Here is a 15,283-nt window from a genome sequence, read left to right as displayed (position 1 = left end):
CCTTGGCCTGGTGTTGCCTTAATATATCTCAGAACCCTCTCAGCAGCTTGAAGATGTGTGTTTCTAGGATTAGCCATGAATTGACTTAATGCTTGTACTGAATAAGCCAAGTCAGGCCTGGTTATTGTGAGGTATAAGAGACGACCAACAAGTCTTCTATAGGATGCAGGATTGGAAAAAGGAGGTGACGAATCATTTGCACTCAGCTTTAGTGTAGATTCCATAGGAAAAGCTACAGGTTTACAACCAGAAAAACCACTGTCTTGTAGAATATCTAAAGCATACTTTCGTTGACATAGAGTAATGCCCTTTGCTGATCTAGCTACTTCAATTCCCAAAAAATATCTTAGTTCTCCCAAGTCTTTGATGGTGAATGCATCATGCAAATGCTTCTTTACAGTGTCTATGTCAGCGAGATTATTAGATGCAATTATAACATCATCAATATATATCAGTAGGGCCATGAAACTCTTTGAAGTTTGTTTGATGAACAAAGCTGAATCAGACTTCCCTTGAGCAAAACCAAACTGAAGCAAAGATGATGATAGTTTTGAAAACCATTGCCTTGAAGCCTGTTTTAAACCATACAAGCTCTTTTTGAGTTTGCAAACTCTAGGGTCAGTGGGTGAGGAATACCCTGGTGGCAGTTGCATATACACTTCTTCATGCAAATCTCCATGTAGAAAAGCATTATTTACATCAAGTTGATGTAAATGCCAATGTTTGATTGCAGCAACTGAAAGTAGAATGCGCACGGTAGTCATTTTTGCGACAGGGGAGAATGTATCAAAGAAATCAAGTCCTCCTTGTTGAGTATACCCTTTCGCCACTAACCGAGCTTTATACCTTTTAACTGTACCATCAGCTTTAAATTTTACACGATAAACCCATTTGCATCCTATTGCAGTCTTATGTGGAGGTAGAATAGCAAGGTCCCAAGTATGATTCAATTCAAGAGCCTTAATTTCATCTGCCATAGCAATTCTCCATTGAGGGTATTGGACAGCTTGTTTGAAAGATTTAGGTTCAAAGATGGATGAAACAGAAGAAATAAATGCTCTATAGTTAGACGACAACTTAGAAGTTGAAAGATATGAAGTAATAGGATAAGGCTTACCAAGAGAAGGAAAGCAACTGTTGAAAGATACATGAGATGCTGAAGGTACCTGAGTCATATTACCACAGTAAAAGTCCCGAAGATATGTAGGAAGATGCTTGACTCTCTCAGATCTTCGAGGAAATGAAATATCAGGGATAATGGTTGGTTCAATTGGGGGAATGTGAGTTGGTAGAGGATAAGAGGTAGCTGGAGTTTTGGAGTCATAAACTTGGGGAAAGTTAGGGAAGACAAAAGGCGTATGAGTAGTGTTTGGAATGGAAGGAAAAATGGATTCATGGAAAACTACATTTCTGGAGATGAAGGTTTTAAGAGTTTGGAGATCAAGAACTTTGTATCCTTTGATGTTGGGAGGATAACCAAGAAAGAGACACTTAGAGGCTCTTGGTTGAAATTTTCCTCGATTGTTTGTAAGGGTACTGGCAAAACACAGACAACCAAATACTTTAAGGTAATTATATAAAGGTGGCTTTTGAAAAAGGAGAGTATATGGTGTCTGGTTATTTAACACAGGTGATGGGGTGCGGTTTATAAGATGTGTGGCAGTTAATACACAATCACTCCAGTATGATAAAGGCAATTTTGATTGAAAAAGAAGGGCTCTAGCCACATTTAATAAGTGTTGGTGTTTTCTTTCAACTCTACCATTTTGCTGAGGGGTTTCCACACAGGATGTTTGATGAATTATACCGTGTTCTTGATAAGAAATTGGTATATTAAATTCTTGGCCATTATCTGTTCTAAGCGTTTGAATTTTTGCATTGAATTGAGTGTGAACATAAGTAATAAAAGTGTTGAGTAAGAAGCGGGCATCAGATTTTGCTTTCATGAGATAAATCCAGGTAAAACGTGAATAATCGTCCACAATCGTTAGAAAGTATGTATGACCAGAATATGAAATAGTAGAAAAAGGGCCCCAAATGTCACAATGAATTAACTGGAAAACTTTATTTGAACAATTGTGTGATACAGGAAAGGGTAATTTCTTTTGTCTAGCTAAGGGACAAATCTCACATACATGGTTGTGAGTTGTTCTTACAGAAGGATCAAGTTTACTAATGACTTGCAGTCTAGCAGGGGAAATATGTCCTAAACGAAGGTGCCATAGAGTAGAATTGGTGGTGCAGGTGTTGTTGGCTGAATGTGTAGAAGGTAAAGTGGTTGAAGCAGGTGATCTCTTCTTTATAGAATCAGGAAAGTTCAGCAAGTGGTATAGACCAGATCGAACTTCAGCATGCCCAATCATCTTCCAGTTGCTGAGGTCCTGTAAAATGCATTTAGATTGAAAAAAAAACAAACCAATGGAGTGATCTTTAGTTAATCTTGAAGCAGAAATAAGATTGATATTGAAGGTAGGAACATAAAGAGCATTGTACAAGATTAAATCGGAAGAAAGAATCACAGTTCCTGTAAATTTAATAGGGACATACTGACCATTAGGTAAGTGAACAAAGGAGGGTTTGGTAGGTAGATGAATTGAAGTAAAAAGGTGATGAGAACATATCATGTGATCTGTTGCTCCAGTGTCAATGATCCAAGTTGAGTTGTTTTTGAAAGCAGAAGCAACATGACAAGAATAGGAAAATTGATTACCTGAAGTGGAAGCAGTATTTACTACAGCATCAGGATTAATGGTAGATGAAGATAGGCTATTTGCAAGGGTAAGCAGATTCTGAAATTGCTCTTGAGTAAAAACCATATTTGGGACTATTGAATTCTGTTCCAGAGAAGAAGCAACATGAGCATTGGGTGGTCGAGAATTGAAACCATTTCCAAATTGTGTAGGAAGAGATCTTTTGCCCCTAGGGCCTTTCCATCCTGGTGGATAGCCTATGACTTGGAAACATTTATCTGCAAGATGACCATGATAACCACAATGAGAGCAAAGTACATCAGATTTTCCTTTGCCTTTGGTGAATTTGAAACCATTGGAAGGATTGGAGTATTGTGTAGCAGCCATGGCATGGGAGTCAAGGGGAATGCCAACTGTATTAGTTAGAGAACGCTGGCTTTCTTCTTGCAGTAACAAAGAAAAGACTTTGCTCATGGATGGTAGTGGGGAAGAAAACAGCAATTGACTTCGCAAAGATGAGTAAGATTCATGTAGTCCAATCAAGAACTTCATCACATAATCTGCTTGTTGGCGATCAGCAAGATTCTTTAGAATATCACAAGTGCAAGTATCTAGAATTCCACAGCGACAAGTAGGAATAGGGCGGTAACTGATATACTCATCCCAAAGAGTCTTGAAATCATTAAAATATTCAGTGACAGATTTCGATCCTTGGGAAATGGAACTCAAAGATTTTTCCAAGGTGAATACTCGTGGACCATCACTGCGAAGGTATCGAACCCGCAGTTCATCCCAGACATCAGATGCATTGGTAAAATAAAGGAGGCTACCACGAATTTCTTTTGCGATGGAATTCATCAGCCATGATAACACAAGATTGTTTGCTCGTAGCCAAGCAACCTGAAGAGGAGCATTATCAGGACCAGGTTGAGTTAAGCTACCATCAATGAAGGCAATTTTATTTTTCACAGTCAGGGCAATGTTGATTGAGCGACTCCAAGCAACATAATTTTCACCAGTAAGGATCTCAGAAACCAGAAGTGCACCAGGATTGTCACTAGGATGAAGATAGTAAGGGCTTGAAGAATCATCACAAGGATTCGCCATTTATCCAAGAAGAACCAGAAAAGAAGGAAGCAGGAATGTCAAAGCTCTGATACCATGTGAAATTCCCTAATCTAGAATTAGAGAGCAGAAATATAAAGAGAAAGTTTGAGAGAAACTCAATGCAATTTTGATGGAAAAATTTGTTTGTAATACGGTACATAAGGTTCTATATTTATAGACACATAGAACTGCTAATTAACTGAAAAACTAACAACTATAACTACACAACAGATTCCAGCTCAAATGACAACTGTCTAAACTAACTTCCAACATCTTAACTAGCATAACAGTCAACGGGTTTCAGCAGCAACAGAATTGGGACTGAGGTTTCTTTCCTTTGCTTCTTGGGGATTCAATTCCAAGGCTTCAGGCTTCTGCAGGTTCCAACAGAGTCGTAGATTTCGTTGCGGGTCATCCCACTTTTCTCGTCCACCACCATTGTGATTCGGGTCGACAATGGAGTGAAAAAATAGTTGAAAATTCGAGTGAAAACAGATACGATGTAAGATTTTACGGGCTCCAGAATAATATCATGCGCCATGGATCGAAATAGCATCATTGATGCTGCAACAGATGCGTAGGCTGAAAATATATTGGAAGTCATTGATTGCATAGCACCAAATGACTGCATCTTGTGCAATTTTTTTGAAAGAAATTATTGGGATTGAAGGCTCTTTGTTACTCTTTGAGTTTGCTGAGAAATCGAAATTTGGGGCTTTGGGTTTATGATGACAGATTAATGATTCTTAGAGGGTTATTTTATAGCTTGTGTCTGAGCCCCGTTTTCTTCCATTACGTTACATTTTCTTCAGTCAAAAATGGAGGCTGCATGGGACCCACGTCTAGTTTTCATGGACAGCCCCTGACACTATGGTTGCAAATGTTGACTTTCACATTCTGAAGACAATTACATCATTATCAAAATGACGGTACTGCCCCTCTCATGGAAAACACAAATTGCTCACACGTGAATAAATACAAAAAATGTTTACGCCGTTCCACGTTAGAATGGAATTCATGTCATGTGAAATTAGAAAAATCGTTACGTCTTCCCACAAAAAAGGACATTCGTTGGAAGGCGTGATTTTGACGAGATTAATATTTTGCGAGTTTTTTTGCATCGAGACAAATTCGCAAACTCCAAAATGCATTCCATTCGTAATTTAAAATTTCATATCGACATTCAACTTTAAGGTAGCGTTCACGTAGTCAACGTATCGTGTGCGCAATATAATCTCTTAACTAGGTCCACGTTGCATTCTCGTCCGCAACGGCATCCTCTTCCGCTGCTACTTCGTCTTCGTCGTCGGGTAAATCAACCTCGACTTCTTCGTCGTCGACTTCCTCGGCCCTGTGGAATCCCTCATCGAGTTCTCCGTTGCGCCGTAGGAAATTATGGACTCCCATTGCTGCCACGACCACAGCGATTTGGGCACGGTATGAATAACTAGGCATCCTGTCCAGAATCTTCCATCGTTGCTTCAAAACTCCGAATGCACGCTCGATAATGTTTCGACATGATGAGTGATGAAAGTTGAACCTCTCGCGTGCATTACGAAATCGACGTCGGCCACCTCCATGATCGTGAAACTCTTGGAAGTGGTAACGTACATCCGACCCATTGTACGGTGCCATGTACCCCGGTCGATGTGCAAATCCAGAGTCCACCAAGTAATATTTCCTGTCAGCGGGTTCCGCAAAGTGTATGTCCGGACTATGCACCGCGCGGGCTAGTATGCGGCTGTCGTGCGTGGGTCCCATGCTTCCCGGCAACACAAATGTGAAGCACAAGTTGAAATCGCACGCGGCCAGGACGTTCTGCGTGGGCACCCCTTTTCGGCCTATGAAGTTAATTCTTTTACGCCTTGGCAACACTGCCCGCACATGGGTCCCGTCGATAGCTCCAATACAATCCTGCGCCGTCCATTGTCAACTCACGTCAAGCACGCTAAAAAAATAATGCACATTTTTACGTAAGCATCGACACAAAGCGCAGCACCGTAAACGTACCTGGAAGAATGGATATCGGTGCGGATCAGGATGATGACTTCCGGCGCCACGGCTGTAGTTTTCATGCGGCCGGATCATGTCTGCTGCCAGCGCCCCGACGGCGCGAAGGACACGCTTGAAGTAATGGCCGACGGTGTGCAGCGAATGTCCAAACAGCGTTTGCACTTGCCGATATCCTTTCCCATGCGCAAGTATGCACAAAAACATTCCGACCTGCTCGTACATATCGATGCTCGTACTGTTTTCCAATCCGTATCGATCTCGCAACATGTGTACAAAGTGCCTGAACATGGGAGGGTATATCCTAAACTCCTGAAAGCACGTTTGAGGATACACATGCATGTTCTGCAACATGAAGATATGTCCGCTTCGTGTTGTAGGAAATAAGAAACGGTGGGCCGGATCCTGCACGAGGTAATGGCGCACCATTCGCTCCGCGATACGACAATACTGAAGCCACACCACCATATCTGCCTCCAAGTGCTGTAGTACGTCTTCGTCCGAACCGTCGTCCGAACAGGAGTTCGACACGATGTCGCAGTCGATTTCGGATGACGTCTGCGAACCGGACATGTTCGTCATCTCCAGTACACGAATGGCTACGTCAAAACGCAATTCACTTCACTCCTCAGCCGCAACTTGCAACTGTATTTCGGATTACAGATGCATGACCTGGGACTTCGCCAATTAGGGGAATAACCTTCTTATAGCAGGAGCATTTGCAATGCGTGCACCAGACTTTTCACAGTGTGTGATGGCAATTATTGATACCACTAGCATGGCTACTGAAGGTGCAGTGCATGCCCGACATATGCCGTGTTCGACGCGGGGAATCTTTGCTGCACCACACACAAAGTGCATAACTACGGAGTCTACGCGATCGCATTATTTGGGAAACTTAGCTGCTTTATTAGAGTTATTGACCTTTGTGTAAACTTGTCTGAGTAGGAAGACAGGTTTTAGGCAGTGCTGCATTAAGAGGTACGCAATTAGATATGGGGAAAAGTAGTAGATTTACTATAGTAGTTTACCTTGGTCTATTCTTGGCAGAGTAGGAGGACAGCATGTGGGCATAGGTGGATTATGTCATAACCAATTATTTATGTTCAAAATTACGCATCTGCTATGAGCAATGACATCACATCAATCTAAAAGGAGTAGAGTTATGTAACTGTACGTAATAATTGAGTCCACTGTAGGAAAATCGTTGTCCAGTAGTTCGTGGATTTGTACAGCTACGAGTCTATTTCTCTATGTTGCAGGTGTAGACTAAGCACGATACATGAATAATGTGTGCATCAGTATTTACAGTGTACGCCGTTCTAGCACGTTTTCAATTGTTACACGTTATACGCATATACGTCAATGAAAATATGTAATTGTGTATGTCGGCCCGATGGTTTGCAGCCCGCAATTTCTCGTTTCCCCCGAGCTATGGACAGAATTTAAGACATTTACTGAAACAAGAGAATGAAATACGTGTTGCCGTGCACGGAAACGCGGCAGATGCAGATAGTTTCAGTACATGAAGCAGTAAGGCATACATAGCGCACAAGGTAGTAGTCCGCAAAACGTGCAAAAAAGAAGGCGAACATAAAAGTATTTTTACAACAACCAGTACCGACGACAGTTAAAAAGGCGATAAAATGAAGGAAAAGCAACGACACTGTAAACATAATGCGCACGATCAACGACTCCCAGAACCCGGCCTTTTGTCACGTTCAAAACAGTACGCGATCCACTTGTAACGCATCTCCGCTGTTTTAGCAGCAATGTACGCAACACGATTTTCGGAGCTTCGTAGGAACCACAACGCGAACATGTGCAACTCATCCCCGGCTTCGACAAGCCCAGTAGAAAGCAAATCATCTATGCATTCGTGGAGCGTCATACGCCCCTCTTCTTTTGCGCGGATCGTCGAGGCCATCTCCCTCGATGCACAAGCGAGGTTGTCCACCGACTCAGAAACCTCCCTCGCCCCGAACTTCTTCCGCTTCCCCTTCGCATGCTTTCCCTTACGTTTCTCGCCACTTTGCCCTCGGGAGATATTCATTGAAGAGCTCGCTCTTCCTGGAGTCGGGCCATCGCTCGAATCCGTCGTCTCAGCGTTGATAGGTAACGTGTCGTGCGGATCATCAGAGTCGGAGTTGTCGCCCAAGGCGAAACCACGTTGCGACAGCTTCGTGGGTGTCAATGCGTATTTCATGGAGTCACAACTTCCTCCAAACAAACGGCTATACTTATGGTAGATCTCGGTGTTGTCGTTGTCCTTGAACTTTTCGTACCTGGGGTTCTCCTGAAATCGAACACGGGAGCATTAGGAAAGTATTAACTAGTTTTGCAAATGTCGAAACGTTTCTAAGCCAGATAGCATAACTTGTTTTTGGGGTTGTGTTGTTACCTTAATTTTCTGCGTCCACCACCATTCCGGAGCGTCAATTCTACCCCCGGTGCTTAGACCACATGCGATTCCCGTCGACTGGAGGAGCTCAAAAAGGAGTTTGTGGTCCGTGCGCATAGCACCCCAATGGTTTTTCAGCTGTGCCGTCGTCCAGTTCTTCCCTGAATTTTGGTTGAACAAGTCGCGTAATCGCTCCCACCCTTTGGAAGAGAAGCACTTTCCACGACGGTGTCCCTCTGCAGTGATGTGTTCGGCGGCCGACATGAAGATCTTCTGCTCGCGAGGTTCCCATCTAGCACACTTGTGGGGCTCCGGCCTGTTTTCCATGTTCGGGTTCGTTGAGGGTACGTGCATTGAGTCCGGATTCTGTGTCGTGTAGTTCTGCACAAATGTTGAACATCAGAGTTGTAAGAGCTTATTAGTAAACACAAAGTAAGTGTGAAGGTGAGAATGAAATGGTTGTGTGGCTGATCTTCAGTCCAGTGTAAAATTGTAATTGCAACGCTCAAGTAGTTGCCTGCAATTTTATTTCAAAGTGTGAAATAATGGTACTGTGGTACCTCTTCAGTATAGTGGAAGACTGTAACCGTAAAACTCAAGTAAATGCTAGCAATATGAACCTCTATGCCGTGACTGTATATAAAACAGCGTGACGCCAGGCATGGATACATGGTAATACTTATTACAATGAGAAGGATTCGTAGATAGCTTGAAATGTATTTTAATATTGTGAACTGGAAAACGGAATTTTGTCACACACAGACATGCAAATTACGCAGAACTATTCGAAGATGTTCCTCTCTGTACGGAGTAAGATGATATTGCAAAAAACTGACTTGACAACTACAGGTTCCGTCATTAATAAGCGGTGGCAATACGAACATACGCAACCGTGTCCGGAAGAGGTAGATTTATCTTGAATGGAGTCACTCAAAATTGGAAGTCCAATCTCAATGCTACTCAATACCTTTAGCACAACCCTTTTCCCATAAAGCAGGAGGAAACTATAGATGCTGTCGGGTTCAAAGAAAAGGTTTAACTACGTTGGTACAGAATAACAGACGCGAGCTGTGAAGGACGACGTCAACTGTCTTCCTGCGAAGCCAGCGATTCGGGCAAAAAAGTGAAAATTGTGGGCATTTGCTAGTTCTACTGTTACCATAGTTTAAACAATGCATACACTTTACTCTTACAGAAGCAACAATTGCAACGACTCTGCAGCCGGTGGATCACAGCAAGACCACAGATTCATATAGATAACCGTTTTACAAATACGAAGCAGAGAAGAAATGATTTCTACTACTACAAATTTGGGACCAATAATTTTCTATGGATTTGAGTCCCATGCGTTAGTAGCTATGTGGTGGGGATGCAACACCGGGGGGGGGGGGACCACTAGACTTGAAGGCATACCATGGTTTCAGGGTAGTAGCCAAATCCGTCGGCGTCGTAGGCCATTTTCGGTTGATGCAGATCGGAGTCCCCAGAAGTTGGTGCGCCGGTGTACTGTGATGTCGAGCCCAGAGGTTAGACGTCGTCGGGTGAAGTTGGGGAGGAGTTCGCTCGTGGCCTCGCGCAATGGTCAACTGGCACCGTTGGGCTGAGCAAGCTTTTTCACCGCCGGTGATCGACTTCGGTTGTCTTCGCCTGATAACGGTGCACTGAATCGCTGGAGAGGGAAGGCAATGGGGGAGTGGGTTTGTGCGGGGAGTGGGTTTGTAGATATTGAAGGGCAATTGTGTAAAATTAAAATAGGAACAAAGGGGTGTTGCAGTCCTTTTTATCGAATTGTTGTGTGTGTGCTTGATAATTCAACCATGTGCCTGCCTGCCGTTGTCAGAAGATAGATTCCGGAAAATTTGAATTGGTGGTCAAAAAGTTTGAAAAATGAACGAAATGAAATTGTAATGGGGCTCAGACAGAAGCATACATGAATTAAGAATGTCAGTCACGCGATGGGTTTGTAGAAGAAACGTAGCGAGGAAGCAACTCGAGGAAGCAGCGAGCATAAGAGGGATCGGACTTGACAGAGTTTATGTCGGCATATAGAATATTGTCAAATTTCGAATTTCTGGTGGTTTTTGGAGGATTACTATTACTACTTGGCTTGGGTAGCACGCAGGGGATCAGTCTTATGCTGACTAATGCACTCTATGATCCATTAAATTGCATTCCATTTTTTTCTCTTCTATTTTCAATCACACAATTTTATCATACAATAATATTACAAGTATAAGGGAATCGAATGATTACATGAATATTTAGCAATCACATGATTAGAGGAATATTCAACAAGCATTACTCTGTCAATCAAATATATGTATAGAAAATTCATTCTGTCAACTGATTGTATATTCCTTCCTTAGCTAACATGTATACTATATAAAGACAACTTACTGGAATAATATGCAAGCACTTTTGCCAAATCTGTGTAAACCTTTTATGGTATCAGAGCCCAGTAAACTCCAACAAGCTATTCGATCCGATTATATCTCAAAAATGAGCACACGAATTTCAAGATTGGTCTGATCAAAAAAGAGCCACCATCTTGCGAGGCATGTTAAGGGAATAAATATCACATCGATTAAATACCGAAATATTGACCAACTCAAATAGATCTTGAGTCACTCCACTTAATAATGTTGACCTTATTAAGCCCCCACCCCCCCTTTTTTTTTCAATCACTCATTTTCTAAAAAGACTATTCCACCCACTTTCATTTCCAAAAAAGGAGTCAAATGGGGGCATAATAATCAATTGAAAGGGAAAATTATTGTCGGTCCTCGTAAACTTTTAATTAATGTAGTTTTGAGTTCTCAATCTTCAAAACTAATATTTTAGTCCTTAAACTACGCCTCATTTGACCTCCATTAAATTAAATTTTATTTTTCTCTCTCATATTTTCAACCACACAATCTTTCATAGAATAATATTCCTGTAAACTAAAATCTCTTCATTTTTTTAACCACACATTCTTAAAAAAAAATACTATTCTACCCAATAAAATTTGAAATAAGGGGGGTCAAACGGGGGCTATGTAAATATGTGAAAATGAGTTCCCTCCATGTTTAAGGTGAAACTCGCACACTACTTTAGCATAACTTAAAAGATTAAAAGCAAAACTATGAAACCATTTAACATACAATTCTATGACCTAACTTCACCTTTTTTTATTTTTTTTTTTTGTAACGCTCATAATGATAGTTTTCATCTCGTACGAACTGAAATCATAGATTCAAAATTCAAGCACTTAAAACTTAAAATCGCACTACATGAAAGAATGGAAAATGTACTCCTAATTTTCGTAAAAATTGTTGCCAGACATAGTGTTGGGACTAGTTTACAAAAACAACGAATTAGTACTCAACATTTTCTTGACCAATATACATAAATGAAATATATATATTAATTTATTAATTATTTAATATAAATTTAGGAAAAATAACTTAGTAAAAGTGAATCTTTTTTTTTTTTTTTAAAAAGGTAATTTTTCGAAAAATTACATGATTAAAAGTATAGAATATTTATTGAAAAACATAAAAAAGTAATTTTTTAGAGAGAGAGGGATCTAAAATGAATGTGGAGGAAAAAAAAAAAAAGATTTTTACCATGGCTCGTCGAGTCTAAAGTGACTGTTTGATCACTTTAAAGTCACTAAATTTTTTTCTTCTATAAATGCCTCATAATACAAACTATTTTTTTACACATAAAAAACTGTTTTTACCAAAAATAAAAAAAAAAATAAAAAATAAATTAAAAAACTGTTTTTACCAAAAAAAAATAAAAAAAATAAAAAAAAATTAATAATAGTAATAATAAAAAAATAATAAAAAATTGGGCCTTGGGAGGGACTATAGCCCAGCCCAGCCCAATCCCCCTAAACCTGCCTCTGACAACAATTAACAAATTATCTACTCTTTGCTGTATTCTCTTTACAATCAGAATATTAAATTACTGTCAATTCTATATTCCTTAAATTAATCATTGTTACATGCATTTTATTATATATTTTTTTTATTACATTTAGCCCGTATTTGGTATTAATTTAAATCAAATTTTAATTTAAATCAAAGTCAAGCTGTCAATATTAATCACATTTTTTATGAGTCTCATACTTTTTAACTAATAAGATTTTTTTTTTAATTTACGTATAATATTATTTTATTAAAAAATATGTAGGTTAAAAGATAGAAAAAAAAATGATTTTGAAAAAAATCACTTGCATACACGCACTTAAAACGAAAAGCATGGGTTCTCAATGAATTGATTTTAATTATGTCCACAATTTTTGCAGTTGTTTCAGCTCAACATTTGGATTTTGATCAAGTTCCTGCATTTTGCTGGGTATTCTTGAATAGAATGTTAAAATCACGATTTTATTTTTGATTCAAAAGTTTTCCAACCTAAGCCCCGTTTGGCCCTATTACATATCATCAAATTAAGTTAAACTTTTCTCCCTCTTATTTTCAACAACACAATCTTCAATAAAATAATATTACACATAATTCCAAGAAATTTTATTCCTTTACAACCATCGATTTTTCAAAATAATAATAATAATAATAATAACTATTCTCTCATTATAATCAAAATTAATGGGGGCCAAACGGATCTCTTTTCAGTTTTCACTATTACATTTGTCTACTTGGTTAATAAGTCAAACATTAAGACTTGTCAGATTCACTTCATGCAAGAAAATCGATTTCGTCAACAAGAAGTCAGTTTATTAATCAATTAAGAATTTTGCTACATGTACCCAAAGTGTCATTACATGCTACTCACATGGGGGTCGGGGGCCACACGCCAATAAATGTGTGGGGCCCGACCCCCTCACTCACATCAGGACACTCCGGGTACAAACAACAAAACTCATCAATTAAACCCCTGCTTGGCCTCCATTTCTTTGAATTCATTTTTTATTAAGTTTATTTTTAACCACATGTTTAATATAACTCACAATTCTTATCAACTTTTTAATCATTCAATTTATAATTTTTTTAATCAAAATTTACGAAAGTCTAATTTTTATCAAAACTAAACGTGGACATAAATATACTTGGTTGGTAGAGCTAACATGACGGGCCTGTTTGGGAGTTTCAGAGTATTGATTATGAGAGTTATTTGAAGTATTGATTTTGATTGTTTATGAGCGTACCAATTTTCAATAGTTTTAGTGGAGATTTTTAAAACACGTCAACTTGTGTTTGAAAATTTATTATACATCGATTCTAAAATTCTTTTAAAAGACTAAAATTTCAAATATGTTCTTTCCTGAAATTTTTAGTTTATAGTTTCTTGTATGAAATTTTAATATTCATAAGAAATATTTTACTTATAGATAACTTTTTTTATTATTATTTTTTACATATAGTAACACATTTAATTTAAAAAGTTAAATAAAATTAATTATTTACTTAAAATTTTAAGTTATATTTTTTACTTATAAGTAAACTTTACAATTATATGTTAATTTTGAACTTCTAAAAATGTTTAATTAAATTTTTACTTATAAGTAACTTTTATTTTATAATTGAATTTTTGTCTTATTTGTTGTTTCATATACAAAATTATTTTATTTTATTTTTACATAAAAGTGATTTTTTATCTTTTAAGTAATACTTTACGTTGTAAGTAATATTTTAATTATAATGTAATTTTTTTATCTATAGATAATTTTTTAGTTAATATATCTTTGTTTACAAGTTAGTTTTGAACAAAATATATTGGTTAGAAATAATTAGTTTACAAAAGGTAAAATTAGAAGAGAATATGAGAAACGACAAAAAATCGTCGATTTGATGGGTTGAGATAACTGGTCAAAATTACACCACCAATTTTTGGTAGTTCTTTAAATCATTCAAAAATGAAGTCCCAAAAAACCAGTAAGCACCGATTTTTTCAACCCTTCATAATTGATGCCATTCAAAATCGATAAAAAAGGGTGAAAAAAGAAAAGAAAAAAAGAATGAACTCCCAAGCATGCCCTAAGGAAATCATTACTCCAATTTCAACCACTTGGTCAAAAACCCATTTTCCTTTGAATCTGATAAAATGGAAAAATATCACCACTTCATAAAAAGGGGAATGAAGAGTCACTATTCATATGAATAGTATTTAGTTCTATTCTCTTTCACTGTAGCTATTTTGTTTTTTTTCACCCTTCCAAGGACACTGTACGTGTAAGGTAAGTATTTTATCAATATCTGTCTCCCTTTTTCATTTTTCCTTTTTGCCCTCTGAGGAGGAAACGACGTAGTTTTCCCTTCATTTGTGCAAAAATGACACTGTGTGAATGTAGTAATTGTCTTCTTTTGTCCTTATTTTGATAACGTCTGTGCCCATCCATCTATCTTGGTATTGCTTGAAAGTGCATATTTTGTTAGGCTTTTTATATTTGAGCCGAGGGTTTGATTTTTGAAGCTATTATTTTGTTTGTCTTTGGTGAGCTGAACCTTTAGTTTTCTTTAATTTTCAAATCTTTTTTATCATTCAAGTGATGGAAGTTTGAATTTTTTTTGTCTTCTGTATTTTGCCTAAGTTATAGGTTTTGAACGTGCACGCTCATAGTTGTGTTTTATATTTTTGCTCTGAGTTCATTTTTGTACATTAGTTTTAGCAATTTGTATTGTTGTAAAATAATGGGTAGGCAACGTTGGACACCTACATCTGCATAGCTCCAAATTCTTCAATTTATATTTGATCAAGGGAAGACAACTCCAAACAAGTCAAAGATCACACAAATTATTTCTAAATTATCATTGCATGGCCAAACTTTTGATATACATGTTTATAGTTGTTTTGAGAGTAGACATGTTCGTTCAAAAAGGCTATAATTGTCCACACAAGTATACAATTCTGAACCTGTAATTCAACACAGGTACAAAATGACAAATTGTGTAAAAGAGTAATAGGTATGATTTCTTATTGAAATATAATTTCTTGTTGATTTCGTATTTTTTTTCCTTTTTAACATAAATATTTGGTATTCTTGAAGTATCTACAAGTTATACGTAGCTACCAGAAAGAAGAACTAGGTGTCGTCCTGAGTTCACAACAGGTTTGCTTGAATTCTGTA

The 15,283-nt window shown here is 38.1% G+C and overlaps 1 protein-coding gene across 1 annotated transcript; it reads right to left on the bottom strand.

Annotated features, from left to right (window-relative positions):
- Positions 1 to 5,039: 5,039 nt before the first annotated feature.
- Positions 5,040 to 6,275, bottom strand: LOC111378500. The gene is made up of 2 exons (XM_023001714.1): positions 5,808 to 6,275; positions 5,040 to 5,711 (listed from the first exon to the last, which is right to left on the bottom strand). Exons 1-2 carry the CDS (start codon positions 6,273 to 6,275, stop codon positions 5,040 to 5,042), a joined length of 1,140 nt encoding a protein of 379 aa, XP_022857482.1.
- Between the last annotated feature and the right edge of the window lie 9,008 nt (positions 6,276 to 15,283).

Source organism: Olea europaea, unplaced genomic scaffold (assembly GCF_002742605.1).
Source record: "Olea europaea var. sylvestris unplaced genomic scaffold, O_europaea_v1 scaffold1823, whole genome shotgun sequence".
Taxonomy (NCBI): domain Eukaryota; kingdom Viridiplantae; phylum Streptophyta; class Magnoliopsida; order Lamiales; family Oleaceae; genus Olea; species Olea europaea.
The sequence above is the reverse complement of the archived record's forward strand: the minus strand, read 5'-3'. Positions and strand labels throughout refer to the sequence as shown.